The sequence below is a fragment of the Globicephala melas genome, chromosome 20 (assembly GCF_963455315.2).
Source record: "Globicephala melas chromosome 20, mGloMel1.2, whole genome shotgun sequence".
Taxonomy (NCBI): domain Eukaryota; kingdom Metazoa; phylum Chordata; class Mammalia; order Artiodactyla; family Delphinidae; genus Globicephala; species Globicephala melas.
In genome coordinates, this window is record NC_083333.1 from 28,252,783 (window position 1) to 28,275,830 (window position 23,048).

A 23,048-nucleotide genomic window follows, 5' to 3' on the forward strand; every position below is an offset into this window, starting at 1 on the left:
AATTGAGATATTCTCGCAGAGTGGTTAAGACCTTGTGGGGACAGCTGCATGAACCTGGTTCACATCTTGCGTGGCGCCCACTGTGGGCACAGCCCCTGCTTCTGTTTCCCACTTCCCATCGCTGGTTTCTGTTTATGCCCGTCATCACTCATGTGCTGTCTGTCACGTGTGTCATTCGTGGGGGCGTCAGGCTGTTAATCCTGTGTCCTCGCTGAGCCCCGTGTTGGGACGTGCTTTCGCTGTCACTGTGCACGACGCTGTGACGAGTGTCCCCTGCTCCACGGGCACCCCTCCTCGCTCTCCCCAGAGGCACATCGGCTGGCGCCCCGACAGCACCCACTTGCTGGTATTCTCTACCGAGTCGGCCTTCCACTACGAGGCGGATGGCGCCAACGTGCTGGCTGGCATCATGAGGCGCAACGACGAGGAGTGCCACCTGGACACCACGGGCACCTACACCCAGTACGGGACACAGGACTACCCGTCCGTGCCCACCTTGGTGCGCCTGCTCGACCGGCACAACATCATCCCCATCTTCGCAGTCACCAACTACTCCTATAGTTACTACGAGGTGCGGGGGCCGGGGCCTCACGGGGCAGGATGGGGGCGAGCGGGAGGGTCCGTGGAACTTCTCAGACACCCCATCTGCCTTCCTCCCTTCCTTCCCGAAACTTGGGATGGGCCCTGGTGGGAAGAGGAGTCCACGTGCCCATTCCCCAGCCCCCCTCCCAAGCAGGTGGGGGCTGAGAGCACAGGCTCTGGAACGCACAGCAGGCGCCAGGCCTTAGCTTCCCCATCTGCCAGGTGAGCGAACCCCGGAGGTGTTGTCTGGATTCAGAGAGATGACCCTTGTGGAAGGCTGAGCCCCGGCCTGGCGTTTTCTCCCGCAGAAGCTGTCCTCGTATTTTCCCGTCTCTTCGCTGGGGGTGCTGCAGGAGGACTCTTCCAACATCGTGGAACTGCTGCAGGATGCCTTCAACGTGAGGGCTCTGGAGTCTGAGCCTTTCTGGGGAGGGGCTGGAGAGAAGGCTGAATGGCAGAGGACTGGGAAATAGGACAGGAGGGAGGAAGGGTCTTCTGCAGTCCTTGAGGAGCGCCTCCTGGGCCTGGCCCCAGGTTCCTGCAGGCTCTTCTCCCTTGACCCCCACCCGCCCCCGACCCCCGCCAGCACCCCAGGCCTCCGTGTAGGTGGGAGTGCAGCACAGATAGGCCAGGCCAGGGTGGGTGAGCCCGGGGTACCCCCAGGCCATTGATCGCCTGCTCTCTTTTAGCGCATCCGCTCCAACCTGGACATCCGGGCCCTGGAAAGCCCCCGAGGCCTGCGGACGGAGGTCACCTCCAGGATGTTCCAGAAGACGAACACTGGGTCCTTTCTCATCCGGCGGGGGGAAGTGGTACGCCTCCATGGGGGTCCCGGGGCAGGGGAGGACGGGCACAGCGGCCTGCGGGGCGGGGTCTACCCGAACAGAGGTCCAGAGCATGGCCTCCGGAGTCAGATCTGGGTTTGAAGCCCTCTGGATCAGCCCCTTGGCGTGTCCTCATCTGTATAGTGGAGACCAATCAGCTTGGAGCTCAGGGTTGCTAAGATGAGTGAGTGGGCCAAAAGCAACCCTGGTTACTGTTGGTGCTATTGTCACCGTGGCTGTGCCTGGAGGGAGCAAGTTCGCAGCCCTGAGGAAGGGCAGGGAGCTGGGTGTCGGGGGCCAGACACATCCCTGGAGCTTGAGGGCCTAGAGACTTCAGGCACGACTGCCCCCTGGTGGTCTGTCCAGGCCTGCCTTGCCTGACAGTGGGGTCCCTGCAGGGCACATACCAAGTGCAGCTGCGGGCTATCGAGGACTTGGACGGGACTCACGTGTGCCAGTTGCCAGAAGCGGACCGGAAGGGCAACATCCATCTGAAGCCCTCCTTCTCCAATGGCCTCAAGATGGACGTGGACATCGTCTGTGACGTGTGCTCCTGTGAGCTGGTATGATGCGGCCCCGTCAGGTTGCGGAGGGAGGGAGAGGCTAAGCCGACCACCCCAGGGCCCTGAGTAACACAGCAGAGCATCCTGTGGCCACAACTCCCTTTCGGGGTTCCCTGAGGGGCAGCGTCCAGCGTCCCTCGCCGCCCCCAGCCACCCCACCATGATTTCATTCCAGCAAAAAGAGGAGCGGTCACCTCGCTGCAGCTTCAACGGGGACTTCATGTGTGGACACTGTGTGTGCAGTGAGGGCTGGTGAGTGTGGGAGGGTGAAGCCAGCACCCAGGATGCCAGCCGCTCCCAGAGAAGGGGCTGGGCACACCAAGTAGGCTGCTGAGTGTGGGTTGGCAGCTGGGCATAGAAAGGGCTAGGAAAGGGGTATGTCTAGTTGGCAGGTGGATCCGGTTCAAAGCACTTTGAAATTCATGGATATGGGAACTCCCTGGTAGTCCAGTGGTTAGGACTCAGCAGTCTCACTGCCGGGGTTCCGGGTTCGATCCCTGGTCAGGGAACTAAGATCCCGCAAGCTGCCTGGCGTGGCCAAAAAATGAAAAGAAATCTATGGCTATATAGGATTACCGCTGGAAATACGCGTAAGAATCAGGGCAGTGGTGGCCGTTAGGGTGTTGTGGGTCGGACGCAGGAGGGAGACGTACTTTACCCTCCATCCCTTTTGGGCCTTTAGTATCTGAGCCATGGGCACCTGTTACCTGAGCAGACGGGAGTCATAAGAGAATGTTAGCAAGAGCAAGGGCTTTTCAAGCTTTAAGACATTGAATAAGTTTGTCGTGACTTGAGGAAGGGACAGGAGGAGGGTCTCAGGGGACTGAGGTTTGAGTCTCAGCGCAGCCCCTGCTGCCTACGTAACTCAGACCCACAGGGGCCCACTTAGAGCCTCAGCTTCCTCATCTGTAAAATGGGATGGTGAAATCTTTCCTGCTGTGCCGTGTAGAAGTGACTGGCTTCTCCCGCAGGAGCGGCAAGACCTGTAACTGCTCCACTGGCTCCCTGAGCGACCTGGCGCCCTGCCAGCGGGAAGGTGAGGACAAGCTGTGCTCGGGGCAGGGCGAGTGCCAGTGCGGCCACTGCGTGTGCTATGGTGACGGCCGCTATGAGGGTCAATTCTGTGAATACGACAACTTCCAGTGCCCCCGTGCCTCCGGGTTCCTCTGCAACGGTGAGCTACTGGCCCAGGTGGGGTGAAGCCGGGAGTGTGGCCTGGGTGTCCAGCCCCTGCCCGCCGCCTCTGGCTCTGCCATCAGAACCCATGTTGGGAGAGCCTCGCTGGGAGTCGGGACCCCCATGTTCAGGCCCAGCCCTCCTCCAGATTCCCTGAGTGCCTCTTCTAAGTCCAGCCCCAACCTGGACCTCTCTCCTCCTCCGCAAACTTGATGCCCAAGGCCCCTGCCAGCATGAAATCCCCATTGTGGAATGTCCCCCTGAGGTCCTCCAGCCCGTGCCCACCCCCTTCTCCACTCTCCCATCCCACTAGAGTGGGTACCACCCAGCTCAACCTCAGTGATCGGTGGTATGTGGCATGGCGATCTTTCCTCTCTCGGAAGCTGCTACATCTCTAGCAGACAGGGCCTGGAGTAATGCATCCTCTGTAGCCCCACAGGGCCTAACACAGTGTGCGCCCAGGCCATGGGTACATAGCCTGGCCAGGGCTTCTGGAGCTGGGCAGGGGTCACAGAACCCACAGGGGCCATATGGAAGTATTGAATGGGCAAATGGAGGAGAATGAATGAAAATCCACTCACCAAATACTTATTAAGCCCCAACTGTATACTTGCCACGGGGGGGGGGGTCAAGACCCTGCTTTTCTATCCTTTCCTCCGTTCTTGCTTTTGTCTGCCATTTCTTCTCTTCACCTGCCCACCCCAGGGTGTGCTCAGAGAAATGAAGGGAGAACCCAGGACGTCTGGAGAAAGGCAGACATTTGGCACAGGCCAAGCTGAGACAGGAGGGGAGGGAGATGCAGCCAGGAAGGAGGCAGGGCCAGACTGCGAGGGGCTTGGGTTCCAGTCCAGGATGGGTCCAGTTTTAGTGTAGTCCAAACTTTTTCTTAAAAGGCTATACATTAAATATTTTCAGCTTTGTAAGCCATATGGTCTCTGTCACAACTACCCAGCTCTGCCGTTGTAGCAGAAAGCAGCGTTAGGCAATACACAGGCAAATGAGTGTGGCTCTGTCCCAATAACACTTTTGCAAAAGCAGGTGGTGAGCTGGATTTGGCCCACAGGCTGTAGTTAATCAACCCCTATTCTAGTAAGGATATTGGACTTCATCCTTTGGACAAAAGGGAGTCACTGGTGTGTTTCTTTTTGTGTGTGTGTGTGTTTTTTTAATACATTTATTTATTTTTTATTTATTTTTGGCTGCATTGGGACTTCATTGCTGCGCGCGGGCTTTCTCTAGTTGCGGTGAGCAGGGGCTACTCTTCATTGTGGTGCGTGGGCTTCTTATTGCAGTGGCTTCTCTTGTTGTGGAGCATGGGCTCTAGGCACGTGGGGTTCAGTAGTTGTGGCATGCAGGCTCAGTAGTTGTGGCACACAGGCTTAGTTGCTCTGCAGCATGTGGGATCTTCCAGGACCAGGGCTCGAACCCGTGTCCCCTGCATTGGCAGGCGGATTCTTAACCACTGCGCCACCTGGGAAGTCCTCACTCGTGCTTTTAGTTTCATTTTCTAACTCTTTATATGTTAACCTTGTATCCAGCCACCTTGCTAAACTCACTTACGAAATCTAATAACTTATTTATAGATTCTTCTTGCTATTTTGTGGCATGTTTCTGATACTTGCAAATGATGACAGTTTTTCATCTCTTAACTTTCCAAAACTTATGTTTTATTTCTTTTTCTTACCTTGTTGCATTGGCCAGGACTCATTAGAAGTTCTTAAACAGGGGAGACACATGATTGTGTTTGTGTTTTGGGGTGATCTCCCCAGCTGCAGAGTGGAAGGTAGAAGGGCACAATAGAGCAGGAGAAATGGAGAGAAGGGAGTTCCAAGAAAGCGACGAAGAGATGGCTCTGCCCCTGGCTGGAGACATCCTAGCTCCCAAGGCAGCTCCAGCCAGTGGGCAGCCTGGACTGCAGGTGCAAGTGTGCCTCTCCTCTCCCCTCCCCTTCTCTGCAGACCGAGGACGCTGCTCCATGGGCCAGTGTGTGTGTGAGCCTGGCTGGACAGGCTTGAGCTGTGACTGTCCTCTCAGCAATGCCACCTGCATCGACAGCAACGGGGTAGGCCTGGGCATGAGGCAGACAGTGGGGGGCGGTAGAGGGGGCCCCAATCAAGACCACCCTTCCTCTCAGGCGGGGGGGGGCACAGCTGGCTCACTGGTGCCTCCTCTTGACTCAGGGTATCTGTAATGGGCGTGGCTACTGCGAGTGTGGCCGCTGCCACTGCAACCAACAGTCGCTCTACACAGACACCATCTGCGAAATCAACTACTCAGCGGTGAGGCCAGATTCACTGGGTATGGGCATGGGGACCCTAGGCACGGGGCAAGACGGACAAGAGGGGCTGAGCCTGGTGCCAGAGGAGCTGCCCGAGGGTGTGACGTGGTGGGAGCGGGCCTGGCAGGGGCCGCCGCCCAACACAGTGCCTGTCTGACCCTCTTCGCCCACCCAGATCCGCCTGGGCCTCTGTGAGGACCTGCGCTCCTGTGTGCAGTGCCAGGCGTGGGGCACCGGTGAAAAGAAGGGGCACGTGTGTAAGGAGTGCAGCTTCAAGGTCAAGATGGTGGATGAGCTTAAGAAAGGTATGGGGCAGGGAGAGAGGACTAGGCAGGGGGGCTTCCGATGGGGTAGGTGGTGTCTCTCATCTGGGCAGGGCTGTGGAGCTGGGTAGGGGGCTCATAATCCAAACTGAGGACATGCAGTCCAGGAAGAGGGGTTCCAGACCTGGGAGTGGTCACAGAACCCAGACAGGTCACACAGACCCAGGTAGGGGCCACACAGTCTGGCCAGGGCACCCAGACCTGGGGAGATGGCTTCTGGCTTGGGCAGGGGGCAAAGAGCTGGGTAGGGCCATGAACACGGCAAAGGCCCATAATTGGGCCGTGGGGGCTCACAGCCTCCTTTCCTCTAGGTCAGAGAAGTGTTCTAGAAGGGACTTCCCTGGCGGGCCAGTGGTTAAGACTCCGTACTCCCGCTGCAGGGGGCGTGGGTTCGATCCCTGGTCGGGGAACTATGATCCCACATGTGGCCAAAAAAAAAAGAAAAGAAAAAAGAAAAACGTTGTAGAAGCCCAGCTCCTGAGCGATGCCCAGGACGGGCACAGATTTGCAGACTTTGACGCTCCTGGAGGGCAGCCCCCGCCTTGCCCCATCTGTATGCACAGTTTGCCGGGAACTTGCGTTCTTCCCCAGGGAGGTGCCTCCCACCCTGTGATGGGCGGACTGGGCCCCAGAGTAGGGCTGTGGTGAGGAGCGGCCACCCCACCAGGCCCTAAGGTGCTCCGGGGTGGGGTTGGGTGCCCTGCTGACCGTCTGTGGGTGCAGCGGAGGAGGTGGTGGAGTACTGCTCCTTCCGGGACGAGGATGACGACTGTACGTACAGTTACACCGTGGAAGGTGATGGCGGCCCCGGGCCCAACAGCACCGTCCTGGTGCAGAGGAGGAAGGGTGAGCTGGAGGGCCGGCCGGGGGCGTGTGGGTGGCCTGTCGGGCCCCGGTGGGGGAAACGGCACCGACTTCCTCTCCTTCCTCCCTAGACTGCCCCCCCGGCACCTTCTGGTGGCTCGTTCCCCTGCTCGTGTTCCTCCTGTTGCTCCTGGCACTGCTGCTCCTGCTCTGCTGGAAGTACTGTGCCTGCTGCAAGGTGGGGGCTCCCCCAGGGTCTCCCCCCGCCACCAGGGTCCCTGTAGGTGGCAGAGGCCAAGAGAACCCACATGTTCTGCCCAGCCCTGGTGCCCTCCCCACGCCAGCCTCTCACCTCTGCCAACCATCAGTGGCTGGATACCTGGGAGCCCCTACCCGGGGGTCAGCCACATGCAAAGGGTCACGAGAGCTAACAGGGAAGGAAGGGCTCTGCCCGCCAGGAGCTGACAGTCTACTGGGGAGGAAAGACAGGAGACAGGAAAACATGGAGGACGGCATGGCATGGGATACTGAATTGTAGGGAGCAGAGACAACTCTCTGCAGTAACCCCCAGCGTTGTGGGATATTAGTGTGTGTTACAGAGAAAAAGAGTTCTGTGATCAAATACATTTGAGAAAGCGGTTTCTTCTCTGCAGGACTTCTCAGAGCCTTTGATCTAGTTGTATGAATAGTGAAACTATAAGGGGAAGGAATTCTGTGCTTCCCAAATGGGTTTGATCACAGAACCTTTACTTTCCAGAGTATACAGCAGGACCAGGGTCCCCTGGCACACATTTGGGGAACCCTCTGCCCCATCACCCTCTGTGTACCCCCTTGTGTGCCACACACCTAGACCCCTGCAGCTGCCTGGATATCCTGGTGTCTGGGAAGGCACCTTTGCCCCCTCTGGACCGTTGGCGTGGGTGGCAGGTGGTGGTGGAAGGGGCTTACCTAGGCTGGGGTGGCTGTCTCAGCTCTCATCCTCACCCACCTTGTCTCCTAGGCCTGCCTGGCCCTTCTCCCGTGCTGCAACCGAGGTACGGGCCAGCATCAGCAGGGGTGGCGGGCTTCTGCCCGCTCTTTCTTCCAGCTGGGGTGGAGGGGAAGTGGGGGCCGAGTCTGGAACAGAGGTGGGAGGCCCCGGGGTCCCACCTGCAGGGGTGTGGTGGGGAAGGTCTAGGGAGCAGCCCAGTGTGAGGACCCTGTCCCGCAGGTCACATGGTGGGCTTCAAGGAAGACCATTACATGCTGCGGGCGAACCTGATGGCCTCAGATCACCTGGACACGCCCCTGCTGCGCAGCGGGAACCTCAAGGGGCGCGACACGGTCCGCTGGAAGACCACAAACAACGTGCAGCGGCCTGGCTTTGCCTCGCATGCTGCCGGCATCAACCCCACGGAGCTGGGTGAGGGCCAGGGCTGGGTACCGCAGGTCTTGGCGCTGCCCTTGGGGCCCGGGGCACGTTCACCGCTGCTCCCAGGTCCGGGATCACACCATTACTATTTTCTCTGGGTATTGGGGTGCAGGCACAGGCCTGGCTGCCTTCTATCCTTCCTGATGGTGCTATAAGCCTCAGGTGCTCCCCTATCCAAGCATGGCTCCTGGACGGGGCTTCTGCGGTGCCCACTGTGCAGGGGGCTGACGACACCCCTCCCTGCCTGCCCCTAGCGCCCTACGGGCTGTCCCTGCGCCTTGCCCGCCTTTGCACCGAGAACCTACTGAAGCCTGGCACCCGAGAATGTGACCAGCTGCGCCAGGAGGTGGAGGAGAACGTAAGGGCCAAAGAAGCCGATCGCAGGCAGCTGGCGTCTCTGGGCTGGGTGTGAGCCAGGTGGCGGGAGGGCAGAGGGAAGCAGCTGGGGAACCTGGATTCTTCCAGGCAGGAAAGAAGGGCTTCCTTGGACATGTGCCTGGCCTGGGATCATCCTGGGATCTGTTCCCTGTAAATGCTTCCAGAAGGGTGGAGGCAGTGTGCGTGCCCATGGCCACGCCCCCAGCCCACCCCGAGAGGTCCTCCGGGCCTGGATGGCTCTGGGTGGAGAGGCTCCCCCAGGGCCCGAGCCTCACAGCCCTTCCTTGTCTGGCAGCTGCACGAGGTGTACAGGCACATCACAGGCGCGCAGAAGCTCCAGCAGACCAAGTTCCGGTGGGTCCTGGGTGCCCGGGGTTGGGTGAGGGTGCTGCCCATATAGCCAACGCCAGGGGATCTCCCCCAAGCAGATCGTGCCTCCACCCCAGGGACCACCTGGCTCACGTTCCCCACTTTGTCCTCCACAGGCAGCAGCCCAATGCCGGGAAAAAGTGAGTCGAAGACACACAGGTGGGGTAGTACCAGTCCCAAGTACCTGCCCCCTCTGCCCCCTCCCCCACCCCAATCTCCATCTCCATCTTCATCCCACTGGAAAGGAGGGCTGTCTGTCTGTCTTTGGGTAGGACCTTCATTGAGCAAATACCAGTATGAAGCCCTCACCAAAAGCCAGCCCCCGTACTAGAACAGGAAAACCACAGGGAACCAAGCAGACCCAGTCCTTGCCCTCGTGCCGGCGAGAGCCCCCTACCCAGTACCCGGGATAGCCCGGTGCCCAGCTGCAGCCCTCCTCCGACGCCAAACGCCTTGATCCTGGAGGCACCGCTGGGTGCCAAGAAGATGGTCCAGTGGGTGACACACCTCCTTCCCAGTTCCTACCCCGAGTCCCAGCCCCGCCAGGGGAAAAGTGGGGGTGGGAACATCATGTAGAGAGGACAGAACTGCGTGCGCAATAACAGAATGCAGCTCTCACTGAGCACATCACCTTCCGTGAGAACCATTTAGACCAGCATTTTGAGTGCTTACAACGGGCCAGGCCTTGTTCTAAGGGCTTCATGTGTGTGGTTCTCTTATCCAAGTAGGTACCATTGCTATTCCTGTTTTATAGTTGAGGAAACCGAGAATCAGAGAGCTTAAGTAGCTTGCCCAAGGTTACCTAGCTGTTAAGATATAGAGCCAGGATTTGAACCCAGGCAGTCTGGCTTCAGGGCCTACACCCTTCGCATCTTTGCTGTCCTGACTCTACTTTTGCTTCAGCAGCCCTTCTTGGTGAGGTGGGTGGGAGCAGTAGCCTCATTTCACAGATGAGGATGCTGACTGCAGGGTGAGGGGGCCCACCACGCTGGGACCAGCCTGGGCCTCTAGGACTGTCTGGTTCTGATGACTGCCTTTTGCTTCCTGGAATCTTGTCCCCTGATGGAGAGAGGACAGGTAGGCGGGGCGGGACGAGTGCCAGCCTCCTGGCCAGCCTGACACCTCCCCACCCAACCCCGCCCCCAGGCAGGACCACACCATTGTGGACATGGTGCTGATGGCGCCCCGCTCGGCCAAGCAGGCCCTGCTGAAGCTGACGGAGAAGCATGTGGAGCAGGGGGCCTTCCACGAGCTCAAGGTGGCCCCTGGCTACTACACCCTCACTGCAGACCAGGGTAGGTGGCCAGGCTCCCTGTGCCCCTCCCTCTCACCTCCCGCCCCTGTGCGGCCCCCTGACCCCCATCTGACGTCTCCCCACCGCCTGCCCAGATGCCCGGGGCATGGTGGAGTTCCAGGAGGGTGTGGAGCTGGTGGACGTGCGGGTACCTCTCTTCATCCGGCCTGAGGACGATGACGAGAAGCAGCTGCTGGTGGAGGCCATCGACGTGCCCGCGGGCACTGCCACCCTCGGCCGCCGCCTGGTCAACATCACCATCATCAAGGAGCAAGGTCGGTCAGGGTGGGGGGAACAGGGGGGCCAAAAGGGAGGCTCTGGGGTCCCTTGTTCCTCCTCAATCCAAGTGGAAGTGGGGCCTGGCCATGTGGCCTAGGCAAGTGACTTAACCTCTGAGCCTTGGTTTCTCCATCTGTAAAATGGGTATCAGGCTCTTGTGAGGAGTGTGTGGCTGTACGTCTCTGCACAGTGCCTGGTAGTAAGCACTCAGTGTGGGAGCTTCTCTTATAATCACCAGAGGGTGCTACGTCCTCCTGGAGCCATTGCACATCCCTCTCCTTGTTCTTCCCCTATGGCCTTTGAACTTGGGAGACTGAATGGGGCCCCCCTAGGATGGCAGGGCATCAGAGCAGGAAGGGGACTGGGGCCTCCCTCTGCCCAAGCCTATCTAGAGGGGTGAGCAAGGCGTCACACCACTGTCACCCACGGTGCCTTCCCTGCTGGTTCCTCGGGGAACCTGGACTTGTTGATAACCATCTTTCCGGCGCCCGGAGGGTCTGTTCTGGTCCCTGACCCCTCCTCCCCACCTGCTCCAGGACCCCAGGAGGGGGGGTCCAGGACTTAGGCCTACTCTGCCTCAGCTCTCAGTCTCAGCTCTCATGTCTGGTCTTGCCCCTGCTCGGCCTCCTTTCTCTGCCCTGACCCTTCCAAGATGTTAGTTGGACACTGTTCCAGCCTTGTCAACTTTTCCTGGAAGACTTTTCCAGCCCCTTCCTCTGCCCTTCCCCAGAGAGGGGTGACAAGCAAACTCCTGGAGTCTGGGCTGGGCCAGAGGGAGGGCGGGGGCTGAGAAGGGACTGTGGCCAAGACCCCTGACCGGTGCCTGGCTCCTTGCAGCCAGCGGGATCGTGTCCTTTGAGCAGCCCGAGTACTTGGTCAGCCGCGGGGAGCACGTGGCCCGCATCCCCGTCATCCGGCGTATCCTGGACAATGGCAAGTCTCAGGTCTCCTACTGCACGGAGGACAACACAGCGCAGGGCAACCGGGTGAGTCTGCACCACGGGGTCAAGGGCACATCCCAAGGGCCCGGTGCAAGCAGGACATGGGGGCTGCCTGAGTCTGGATGCTGGTGGTGCCGCTGGCTGGCCTCCCAAGGACATGTCCATCTGCCCGGCCACCCTGCACTGGCACCTAAAGTGCCAGTGACGCCCTGAGTGGGGTCTCATCATGTCTAGACCATCCATGTCCCCCTCCCAACATCCCAGGATCCACCAGGACAGCCAAACTCTCCACAGAGAAATAGACACCTCCGTCTGCCACTGTCCAGGGACTCTGGGCTTCTTGACGTGGAATCACAGACCCCATGTCCCTGGGCTGTCATTGCCGGGCAGGCCGTCTCTGGGCCGTGCCACAGGAGCAGCCCTTCAGGGCAGGGAGGGCCGTGTGGTAGGGCAGTGTCCCCTTTATCACTGGGCCCCAGTCTCCGGGAACTGCCCAGTCCGGGTGGTGGGTGTGCTTGGATTGGCATACAGGTCTGTTTGTTTTTCTAAATTTATTACCAACATTTTGTGTTTTGTTTTGTTTTTTGGCCATGCCGCATGGCTTGTGGAATCTTAGTTCCCCAACCCAGGGATCGAACCCGAACCCGGGCCCGTGGCAGTGAAAGTTCAGAGTCCTAACCACTGGACCGTCAGAAAATTCCCTATTACCAACGTTTTTTTAAACTAATTTTTATTGGGGTCTAGTTGATTTACAATGCTGTGTTAGTTTCTGCTGTCCAGCAAAGTGAATCAGTTATACCTGTACATACATCCACTCTGTTTTAGATTCTTTTCCCGTATAGGTCATTACAGAGTATTGAGTAGAGCTCCCTGTGCTATACCGTAGGTTCTTATTAGTTATCCAGTTTATACTTATTACCAACATTTTAAAACTAAAAATATTCACATCGAAACTTCACTCAAAACGTAATGAAGTCTAGTCTCACTGGCCCACAGGCCCAGCCCACTTGGCAATCATGGGAGCAGGTGTGCACTCAGAGGATCCCGACACACACCCTATTCTTTTTATCGGTGGGAACAGTTCTCATTACTGCTCCAGTGCTCCCCATAAAATCTCCAAAGAGGAATTTGGATGCCCAGAACTTTTCACTGAATATTATAGAGATTCTGGCTATCCTGTTATGCTTCTACAAAGATCCTTTGGGATTGAACTTTTTTTTTTTTTTTGCGGTACGCGGGCCTCTCACCGCTGTGGCCTCTCCCGTTGTGGAGCACAGGCTCCGGACGCGCAGGCTCAGCGGCCACGGCTCACGGGCCCAGCCGCCCCGCGGCATGTGGGATCCTCCCGGACCGGGGCACGAACCCGCGTCCCCTGCATCGGCAGGCGGACTCTCAACCACTGCGCCACCAGGGAAGCCCCTGAACTATTTTTAAAAACATTTTATTTTTCAACTTTTTGTTTTGAAAAGCTTCAGCCTACAGGAAGATGGAAAGACCAACGAAATTAGCACCCATTTACTCTTTACGTAGATTGACCTTGCTTTCTTTCTCTCTTTCTATATAGTTGTATACATGCGCGTGTGTGTGTGTGTATGTGTGTGTGTGTATATATATATATATATGTATACGTATTTATAGCTCTATAACTGTAGAGAGAAAGGGAGAGAGAGTGTGTTTGGTTTACTTTTGTTGGCTAAACTATTCAAGGTAAGTTGTAGACATCACATAGACCCTAAACCCTTCTGCAGGCGCCTGCTAAGAACAAGGGCACTCTACATGACTACGACAGAATTACCTAACTTAAGAAATGTCACATTGTCCTCATAACTAATAATTAGTCCATATTCGGATCCCCCCATGTTCACATGTCCCAGTAATGTCCTCTATAGCTTTTTCCCCCCAATCCAGGCACCAATCAAGGGTAGGACATTGCATTTTGTTGTCATGTGTCTTTAGTCTCCTTTAATCTAGAATAATTCCCCGGCTTTGTCTTTTGTCACCTGGACATTTTTGAAGCATTCCCCCCCCCCCCCCCCCCCCGAGGTCAGTTGTCTTGCAGGCAACTCCTGCTTTTCTTTCTGGGTTTTTGTAGCGTTTGAGTTTGTCCCTCTCTGCACAGCGCGGCTGGCTAGCAGTGCCTGGAATTGAATGTTAGTTTGCAGTGCCACCTAGTGGCGTCATGTGACGGGAGCTCAGGAAAGCTCTGGGGCATTGGGGGAAAAAAAAAAAAGCTGGAGATGTTGGAAGCACCCCACCAGGGAGGCAGGGCCTGGGGGCTGTGGGATCCAGACTTCGGAGCCCCAGTGCGGGGAACAGTTCCTCCCTCCCTGTCTGGGGCCTGCAAATCTCAGCTCCCCCGGCTGAGTGCCTGCCTGTATGGGACCCTCCACATCTGCATCCCTGTCTCTGCCTTGGTTCAAATGCTGGTGAACCAAGCAACCACAACTACCTGTGTGAACTTGGGCGAGTTTCTTCACCTCTGTGTGCCTCAGTTTCCTCGTTTGTAAAATGGGGACAATAATATCTCTACCTCACACTGCCCTGAGGAGTAAACAAGCTAATATTTGTAATGCGCTTGACGTGCAAGAGGTGTTGTAGAAACATAAGCCATTCCGTGTCCACGTGGGACAGTCTGTGTGTGAGGGTCTCTGCATTATCTGTGAGGTTGGGGTGGGGTGTGTGGCCGTTACTCATTCTCCCAGGCCTGGTCTGACCCTGACCCCTTCCCACTCCCAGGACTACATCCCCACAGAAGGCGAACTGCTATTCCAACCTGGGGAGACCTGGAAGGAGCTGCAGGTGAAGCTCCTGGAGCTGCAGGAGATGGACTCCCTCCTGCGGGGCTGCCAGACCCGCCGCTTCTACATCCAACTCAGCAACCCCAAGTTTGGGGCTCGCCTGGGCCAGCCCCAGTCTGCCACTGTTATCATTGGGGACCAAGGTAGGCAGAGTCTGGAGTCAGCTTAAGCAGGGCTGGGGGCTTCTTGACAGTCTTAGCAAGTAAAAATACAGGACGCTCAGTTAAATTTGAATCTCAGGTAAGTAACAACCACATTTGTAGTGTAAGTATGTCCCATGCACTATTTGGGATGTACTTATCCGAAAAAAGTGTTTGTTGTTTATCTAAAATTCCAATTTAACTAGGTATCCTGCCTTTATCTGGCAACCCTACTCTCAATCAGAGAGGCTGGGGTCATGTGGCCACCGGCCTGCTGCTGGCTGTGAATCCCACCACTAAGGGCCTTAGCCCTTTGACTTCGGCCTTAATTCCAGCTAAAATGCAGGTGTTTCCAGAAGGGGTGAAACAGTTCTTATGGGTCTTGAGAACTGTATAGTGGGGTCTCTGAGCCCACCCGGAGAGGAGGCTTGCCGAGAAGATGGGGCAGGAGGCGGAGTCTTGGGGTCGAGGAGTGATGGAGGGCGTTGGGAGGAGCCAGATTGTCTCACGTGGGACATACCCTTGGCTGCCAAAGGGAGAGAGCAAACTCGTTCCTCCTTCTCATCCCTCCAGAGACCCTCCTGGGCACCCCCAAGTTTGGCAGGATGCCCTGTGCTTTACTAATGGGGGCACCAGCCCTCTAGAGACCCCCTTTGGCAGGTCTCAGTTGAGGGGGGTGCAGGGAAGGAGCATTGATGTTTTAACTGGGCTTCTGGCGCCCCCTGGTGGCGACGGTGGGTTCCTGCCCCCCTCAAAAGCGGGGTGTCTCAGCTGGCTGCCCTGCCCTGGTTTGACCCACTACAGATGAACTGGACGGGACCTTAATGGGCCAGACCCTATCATCACCCCTACTCCCCCGGGGTGACCTGGGTGCCCCACAGAACCCCAATGCCAAGGCCACCGGGTCCCGGAAGATCCACTTCAACTGGCTGCCCCCTCCTGGCAAGCCAACAGGGTACCGGGTAAGGTGGGGGGCAACGAGGGTGGTGGATGGGGGAGGCTGGGCACATAGCGGGGAGGTGGGCCACCGGGGGGCAGAGGGCCCTTGAGGGAGAGGAGAGGGCATGCTTGGCCTCAGTGGACGGGGGAACCCCCATCTGTGCCCCGGGGGAGAGGCAAGTTCCTGGACTGTGGCCCCACCACCCCAGAAACACCTCTGCCCTGCCCCAGCCCTGCTGTGTGAACCTGGCAGGTCACTCGGTCCTGTCTGTGTGCAAAGGGGGTAACACGAGGGCAGGGCTCAGTGGAGGGACGATCAGCTCTGCCAGCTGCTCCCCACTGACCAGCCCCGCCCCGGGAGCAGGTGAAGTATTGGATCCAGGGTGACTCTGAGTCCGAAGCCCACCTCCTCGACAGCAAGATGCCCTCGGTGGAGCTCACCAACCTGTACCCGTACTGCGACTACGAGATGAAGGTGTGCGCCTACGGGGCGCAGGGCGAGGGCCCCTACAGCTCCCTGGTGTCCTGTCGCACTCACCCGGAAGGTGAGGCCTCGCCTTTCTGTCCATCCACCTGTCTGCCCCCCAGCTACCCTGATGCCAGCGTGCCCAGCCCTGTCCCCCGACCCCCTAGAACTCTGCCCCCTCTCTGCGACTGACAGCTCTCTTCCTGCATCCCCTCCCCCTCCAGCTCCCAGCGAGCCGGGGCGTCTGGCCTTCAATGTCGTCTCCTCCACCGTGACCCAGCTGAGCTGGGCTGAGCCGGCCGAGACCAATGGCGAGATCACAGCCTATGAGGTCTGCTATGGCCTGGTCAACGAGGACAGCCGTAAGGATCTGGACCTCTCCTTCTGCCCCCAGGGAGGGGGCAAAGAGTGGGAGGAGGTCACAGCGTCCTGGGCAGTGGATGAGCCCATATGTCTGACTGCCTGGGGCATCGTTAGGTCTGTGGTCAGGTTTGGGCTGAGCTGCATTCCAAAGCCAGGCCCAGAAGCTCCCAGGGCGGGTAGGGATGGAGGGCCTGAGATTATATATGTGCAGTGGGGTCACCTGCCCACGCAGGTAACTAGAATGGCTCAATTCTACAGGGTTCTCTTAGGGCCAGAGTAGAGTCGACAGATTTAGCAAATAAAAGCAGAGGACGCCCTGAACTTCAGACAGACAATTTTTCTAGTATATTTCATGCAATATTGTATCTGGCAGCCCCAGGCCAAAGCACCTGGCAGAACTGTTATTTTTCTCCCAGTCCCGGAAAGGGGAGGGACCACCCCTGCCAGTTGTCAGGATGAGAAACTATTTGAGGGAACTTGGTCCCGCCTCTCGCCTGGTGCGGGGCCCTTCTCCTTGCGCTCTCACCTCTGTTTGGCCCATCTCAGGGATGGAGAGCTGAGTCAGGCTTACCACCGCCAGGGTGGCCCAACAGGGCAGAGGGCAGCAGGATTGTTCTGGGTCTCAGGCTCCTTGCCCTTTACTAGCCTGGCTGGCCAAGCACAGCCTTGTCAGCAGCTGCATCACATCCTTGGCTCATTCTGAGTTTACAACACCTGGTCCACCCATGGACCACTGTCAGGAAGTGTTTTCCGACCCAGCCTTTAATCCCAGGAATGACTGATGGTTTCAGCCCACGGCCTTAGCCTGCTGAGGCCTCCGCTGTGTCACGAACGTGCGAGGCAGGCCCGAAGGCATCAGCGACTTTGGGGTGGCCCCCTTCCCTTCTTCCCCTGGTGGACAGAGATGAGAGAGGGCGGTTAGAGACCTCCCCCGGCTGACAGCCCAATGTCAGCCAATTCTTGGAGCACAGCTGTTTACTTACCAAACAGCATCAAGGGACTTCCCTGGTGGTCCAGTGGTTAAGAATCCATGCTTCCACTGCAGGGGGCACGAGTTCGATCCCTGGTTCGGGAATTAAGGTCCCGCAGGCCACGCGGTGGGGCAAACAAACAGCGTGAAGCTTAGCAGGTGTTGTTTTTCCAGAGCCCTCCTTTGGACCCCTGGGGAACTGGGACATTTTCTGGTCTCCCAGACGTCTTCCAACATAGAGGGCCCCATCTTGTCACATGGGGGCCTAGGCACCGTAACTTGCTTAGAGCAGCCTGGGGTCTCTTCCTTCTCTCTCCCAGGGCTTGCGTCCACCCTTCTAGGTGTAGTGGAGGAGAGCTGCTTCCCCTCTGCTCTCGCCCTTAGCTCTCACAGGCCTCAGCCTGTCCTCAGGTGCAGGTTCAGGCCTGCCTCTCTCCTCCCGTCCCTGCCCAGGTGACCAGGGCAGCCGTGCATTTGGGGTTTGGTTGTGGACAGGGAGGCACAGGTGCTGAGGGCGCCCAAGCCTCTGGAGCCAGCGTCACGCAGACGCACATGGACGCAGGACCCTCTACCAACTGGTAGAGGTGACAGTGGGGCCGACTTGAGTCTAGTGAGTCTAGTGTCTCTGCCACTTAACTTGGCGATGAGCCGCGTGGAGCCTTCTCTAAGCCAGTCACACCCAGGTTCTCAGGGCTTGGCACGCAGCTGGGTTTCAACAGTTGCTCACTCCCTGACTCGTTCCCCAAACTCCTGGGTGCAGTTCAGGGGCTGTGCAACAGTCCTGGTGCACCAGAGGCAGGGATGCACCAGGCCAGAAGCTGGTGACCCCTCTGAAGCACTCTCCCTGTCCCAGGACCCATCGGGCCCATGAAGAAGGTGCTGGTGGACAGCCCCAAGAAGCGGACGCTGCTCATCGAGAACCTGCGGGAGTCCCAGCCGTACCGCTACACGGTCAAGGCTCGCAACGGCGCAGGCTGGGGGCCTGAGCGGGAGGCCATCATCAACCTGGCCACCCAGCCCAAGCGGCCCATGTCCAGTGAGTGGCGGGTGGGAGGCACAGGGCAGACAGGGGCGGGCAGGAGGCCGAGGCTGGGGCCCTGGCTCACCCGCTCCCGCCCTGCAGTCCCCATCATCCCGGACATCCCCATCGTGGACGCCCAGAGTGGGGAAGACTACGAAAGCTTCCTCATGTACAGCGACGACGTGCTCCGCTCCCCGACGGGCAGCCAGAGGCCGAGCGTCTCTGAGGACACTGGTGAGTGGGCCTGGGATGCCTGCGAGGAAGGTGGGGGTCCTGGGTAGAGGGTGGGGCCGTCACTGGTGTCCAGAGAGAGCCAAGGGGCCAGTGAGCACTGGGCACGACGGTCACACCAGAAGTCCCCTCTCAGCCCCAGGCGAGCATCTACAAAGCCGACGGTTCGGCAGGCACCACACTGGCTCTGGGTACGGGGGGACAGAGCCGACGTGGCCCCAGTGAATAGTGTGCACGTCTGTGAGGACAGGCAGAAAGCCATGTGCTTGGGGCACATGCACACAGGCTCGTGCACATGGGACTGGAATCACAGTTTGGAGACTGGAGGGCTCACCAGCAGTGCCATGGAATCGGGCCACCTCCCAGGGACAGAGCTATGTGGGAGGAGGCAGGCCGGGCTCTGGGGCCCACAGAGCAGTGTCTCCCCACGCTGGCCCTGTACAGTGTGACGCAAAGAGCCCTCGACTGGGACTCTTGGGGAGTCAGTTTTAGCTCTGGCTCCACTGCAGGAATTCAGATGAATCACCCTCTCTGTGCCTGTTTTCTGATCTGAAATGAGATGCCAATCACACACCACCATTAGTGAAAATCCTTCAGGATTTGTATTTTCTTCCATCCTTGCCTATACCAGGCCTCCATGGTGTCAAGCCTAGGTTTAAGGATCCCAAGCCCAAGGGTCTTGAGAGTGTTGAGGGTCTGAAGTAAAGAGCAGCTGGTACGCAGCAGGTGCCCCAGCGCAGCTGCACTACACTTGGCTGCCTGTGACGCACTCCGGCTGCTGGAACTGCCCCTGGGAGGCCGGCAGGGGAGAGCTCACTCCCTCCGTCATCCAGATGGGAAACTGAGGCTCAGAGCAGGGAGTCCTCACAGCTGGTGGCAGAGCCCAGGCTCTAGTCCAGGGGTCTCCCCTCTCCAGCTGCAGCCCGGGCCGCCCTCTTCCACCTCTCGGGCGAGGGCCTCACCGGCCACCGGGCTCCCCGGCACACACCCGGATCCCAGAGAGCCAGAGGACGGGCTCACGTCACAGCGCCGCCCGCCTCCTCCCCCAGCCCCTCTGTGCAGCCGCCCGCGCCCCCCCCGGCGGTGCCAATGCGGCCCTTCGTTGTTCCCAAGGCGGCAGCGGCTGGAAGTTCGAGCCCCTGCTGGGGGAGGAGCTGGACCTGCGGCGCGTCACATGGCGGCTGCCCCCGGAGCTCATTCCGCGCCTGTCGGCCAGCAGCCGGCGCTCCTCCGACACCGCCGAGCCGCCCCGCGGGCCCCTGGACGACGGCGCCGCCGATGGGGGCGCGCGGGGTGCCGGCGGGGAGGGAGGTGACCGGCCTGCCCTCACCCGCACCCACCTAGGCTCGCTGGTTTGCTGCCTCTGGGCTCCAGCCAGAGCCCACCGCGGCCAGGCTGCCCGGCTGCCACCCCAGAGCCAAGGGACCCCAGGGCAGGCGCTGGGGCTCTCCCCAAAGCTAGACTGCCCCCAACCTTCCAAGTCTGTTGTGTCCAGGGCAGGCCCTGGTGCCCAAGGAGACACCTCAGAGGCCTCAGGGGAGCCAAGGGCAGGCGTTTGGGCTCTCCCCAGGGCAGGGCCAACTGCAGGGGCAGTGAGTCCCCGGCTGAGGTCAGCGGCTGTCCATAGGGGCGTCCTGCCGGGCCACAGGACCTGAGTTGCAGATGCCTAGGGGGCCCTTGTACTCCTCCAAGGACCTCTATCCCTGGCGGGCCAAGGGAAGCAGGTTGTTTTTATGCCAAGGGCCCCCAGAGGGTAGGTAATCCAGGGAATTCCCAGGGCGCCCCGAGGGGCTCCAGGTCTGGTGCGGGCCGGTCCGGTGACCCTGCTCTACCCCACAGAGCACCTGGTGAACGGGCGGATGGACTTTGCCTTCCCGGGCAGTGCCAACTCCCTGCACAGGATGGCTGTGAGCAACGCCGCCTACAGCACCCACCTGAGCCCACACCTGCCCCACCGCGTGCTGAGCACGTCCTCCACCCTCTCGCGGGACTACCACTCGCTGACCCGCCCGGAACACTCGCACTCGTCCACGCTGCCCAGGGACTACTCAACCCTCACCTCCCTCTCCTCCCAGAGTGAGTGCCCGCCACCTCCCCTGCTCTCCCCTAATCCTTCCTCTCTTCCAGCTCCTGGAGGCTCGGGCTGCTGGCCTGCCGTCCCCCTTCTGCCCATCCTCTGATGTGCACACTTCCTGCCCTCTCACTCTTGTTTTGTCCTGCCCTAGGCCTCCCTCCCATCTGGGAACACGGGAGGAGCAGGCTTCCGCTGTCCTGGGCCCTGGGGTCCTGGAGTCGGGCTCAGATGAAGGGGGTCCCCCACTCCGGGGACTCAAGAGACTCTATAATCCTGGCTGGGCAGCCAGCAGCACCCTCTTGGGGCCCAGGTAGTACAGGGGTGGCCATCCGGTGCCTCCACAGCTGTCCTGCACCATCTGTCACCCATCCACCCACCGCCGCCGCTGCCCGTGCCGCCTTACCGTCCATTCCATCCACATCAGCGCTGGTGCCTAACGCAGCTTCTGTCCTCTGGGGGTGCTGGGCTGGGGCAGGAGAGGGGCCAGGCCCGCTGAGGAGGGTGGGGGCCGGCTGACTCACGAGCTCACCCCTTCTCGGCACAGGCAGGGCCCGCACCCACGTCCTGCACAGGACATTCAGGAGGTGCTGAGTGGCCTGGACAGGGTATTGCAGGGTGAGTGGGCCACCTGGCCAGCGGTCCATGCAGGCGCCAGAGCCGAGGGCGGTCAGGGCTAGAACTAGGACTCCTGCCCAGACACTCCCGACACCGGCTGACTGTGGCCTCCTGTCTCCAGGCTCCCGCTTGGCTGCAGGTGTGCCCAACACACCCACCCGCCTGGTGTTCTCAGCCCTGGGACCCACGTCTCTGAAAGTAAGCTGGCAGGAGCCGCAGTGTGAGCGGGCGCTGCAGGGCTACAGCGTGGAGTACCAGCTGCTGAATGGCGGTGAGGCACGGCTGCTGTCGGGCTGACACGCGGGGACACCCGACTGTCAGGAATCCACCCAAGTCCCTTGAACACTAATGCTCCCCCCACCACCCACCTTTCTGAGAGAGTCTCGCTCTTCTAAGACTCCCACTGCCTCTTCTGATGAGTCCTCATCCACCTCCCTAGGCCTCTCTCCAAATCATTCCCACTGCTAGGTTTTACCTAACAAGGCCTCACCGGCCTAGGGACCCAGGGCCTCTGCTGGCCTCTGAGATGTCTTTTCAGGAGTCGGGAAGTGGTACTTCCGTGGGCAGACACTCGCGGCAGCATGCCCTGGGCCCATAAACGGCCAACATACACAGATGGGATTTCAGGTGCCACTCATCCCTTGTATAGCGTACAACCTGAACAGCCAACCATACTATACAAGGCTGACCCCACCGGTACCCCAGCCACAGCTAGTGCTGGGTGGGTGGTGGCTAGGTCTTGACAGTAGCCTAGGGAAGGGGTGGGATCAGGCCGGGGATAGGAATGAGGAATGCTGCTGCTCTGCTACCTGCCTCCGTCCCCACCCAGGTGACCTGCATCAGCTTAACATCCCCAACCCCAGCCAGACTTCGGTGGTGCTGGAAGACCTCCTGCCCAACCACTCCTACGTGTTCCGCGTGCGGGCCCAGAGCCAGGAAGGCTGGGGCCCAGAGCGCGAGGGTGTCATCACTATCGAGTCACAGGTGCACCCACAGAGCCCGCTCTGCCCCCTACCGGGTGAGTTACCCCCCCCACCCTGACAGTGGTCCCCCCATCTTGTACCCACAAACCCACCGACACCCTTCCTCTGCTGTCCCCAGGCTCTGCCTTCACTTTGAGCACGCCCAGCGCCCCGGGCCCACTGGTGTTCACCGCCCTGAGCCCAGACTCTCTGCAGTTGAGCTGGGAGCGGCCGCGCAGGCCTGACGGCGACATCCTCGGCTACCTGGTGACTTGTGAGATGGCCCATGGAGGAGGTGCTGCCCGCCCCAGGGTCAGGGGGACCAGGGGGAGGGTGGAGGGGGAGCCACCGAGGCTAAAGGCATCTTCCCTGCCCAGAGCCAGCCACCACGTTCCTGGTGGATGGCGACAGCCCCGAGAGCCGGCTGACGGTGCCAGGCCTCAGCGAGAACGTGCCCTACAAGTTCAAGGTGCAGGCCAAGACCACCCAAGGTTTCGGGCCGGAGCGTGAAGGCATCATCACCATCGAGTCCCAGGCTGGAGGTAGAGGCCGCTTCACCCCTTCTCTGGCCACACCTTCTCCTGGCACCACCCTCTGACTGGCCCCTCTGCCCACTCCAGGCCCCTTCCCACAGCTGGGCAGCCACTCGGGGCTCTTCCAGTACCCAATGCCACGAGAGTACAGCATCACCACCACCCACTCCAGCACCACTGAGCCCGTCCTACTGGGTGAGTTGCCCGGCGGGGGCTCCTGGCTCTCCCGGGGGAGCACAGCGCCAACAGAGGAGAGGGGGTTGGGGACCCAGGTGGACCCTTCAACACCTCTTCCCCTACAGACGGATTGACCCTGGGGTCCCAGCACTTGGAAGCCCATGGCTCCCTCACCCGGCACGTGACACAGGAGTTTGTGAGCCGGACACTGGCCACCAGTGGAACCCTCGGCACCCACGTGGACCAACAGTTCTTTCAGACCTGAGCCCCCGACCCCCACCTCCTCTCCCTGGCGCTGCCTCAGCTACTCCATCCCTGGACCCCTGGCGACCAGCCCACTCGCATGCTGATCGCAGGGCCGGTGCCTCTGGCCACAGAGCAGGGGGTAGGTGTCCTCTGGGAGGCACGAAGTGGTCCCGGAAGGCCCTTCGGCTGCCCTCCTACCCTGGGCCCAAGCCCATTTGTAACCAAAGAGCTAGGACCAGCATGACAAGGTCCCAGCTTTGTTCTGCACTTAATAAAAGATTTTGCTACCGC

At 59.5% G+C, this 23,048-nt stretch overlaps 1 protein-coding gene across 2 annotated transcripts in view; it reads left to right on the forward strand.

Moving 5' to 3' along the window:
- The window catches only part of ITGB4 (integrin subunit beta 4), a 31,302-nt gene extending 8,261 nt beyond the window's left edge, over window positions 1-23,041 (forward strand). For both annotated transcript variants that reach the window (XM_060290461.1, XM_060290460.1), the window contains 33 exons: window positions 308-571; window positions 891-980; window positions 1,272-1,394; window positions 1,805-1,969; window positions 2,145-2,221; window positions 2,941-3,143; window positions 5,104-5,207; window positions 5,326-5,424; window positions 5,599-5,728; window positions 6,470-6,592; window positions 6,682-6,788; window positions 7,551-7,584; window positions 7,761-7,952; window positions 8,216-8,319; window positions 8,635-8,693; window positions 8,825-8,848; window positions 9,855-10,003; window positions 10,098-10,277; window positions 11,119-11,267; window positions 13,959-14,163; window positions 14,965-15,122; window positions 15,464-15,644; window positions 15,790-15,927; window positions 17,752-17,934; window positions 18,022-18,153; window positions 19,990-20,226; window positions 20,376-20,534; window positions 20,961-21,110; window positions 21,669-21,857; window positions 21,941-22,096; window positions 22,179-22,343; window positions 22,422-22,529; window positions 22,637-23,041. In XM_060290461.1, coding sequence (XP_060146444.1) covers window positions 308-571; window positions 891-980; window positions 1,272-1,394; window positions 1,805-1,969; window positions 2,145-2,221; window positions 2,941-3,143; window positions 5,104-5,207; window positions 5,326-5,424; window positions 5,599-5,728; window positions 6,470-6,592; window positions 6,682-6,788; window positions 7,551-7,584; window positions 7,761-7,952; window positions 8,216-8,319; window positions 8,635-8,693; window positions 8,825-8,848; window positions 9,855-10,003; window positions 10,098-10,277; window positions 11,119-11,267; window positions 13,959-14,163; window positions 14,965-15,122; window positions 15,464-15,644; window positions 15,790-15,927; window positions 17,752-17,934; window positions 18,022-18,153; window positions 19,990-20,226; window positions 20,376-20,534; window positions 20,961-21,110; window positions 21,669-21,857; window positions 21,941-22,096; window positions 22,179-22,343; window positions 22,422-22,529; window positions 22,637-22,776 — 4,677 coding nt within the window. In that variant the 3' untranslated portion in view covers window positions 22,777-23,041. The remainder of the gene's footprint in view (window positions 1-307; window positions 572-890; window positions 981-1,271; window positions 1,395-1,804; window positions 1,970-2,144; window positions 2,222-2,940; window positions 3,144-5,103; window positions 5,208-5,325; window positions 5,425-5,598; window positions 5,729-6,469; window positions 6,593-6,681; window positions 6,789-7,550; window positions 7,585-7,760; window positions 7,953-8,215; window positions 8,320-8,634; window positions 8,694-8,824; window positions 8,849-9,854; window positions 10,004-10,097; window positions 10,278-11,118; window positions 11,268-13,958; window positions 14,164-14,964; window positions 15,123-15,463; window positions 15,645-15,789; window positions 15,928-17,751; window positions 17,935-18,021; window positions 18,154-19,989; window positions 20,227-20,375; window positions 20,535-20,960; window positions 21,111-21,668; window positions 21,858-21,940; window positions 22,097-22,178; window positions 22,344-22,421; window positions 22,530-22,636) is intronic.
- The last annotated feature ends 7 nt before the right edge of the window (window positions 23,042-23,048 follow it).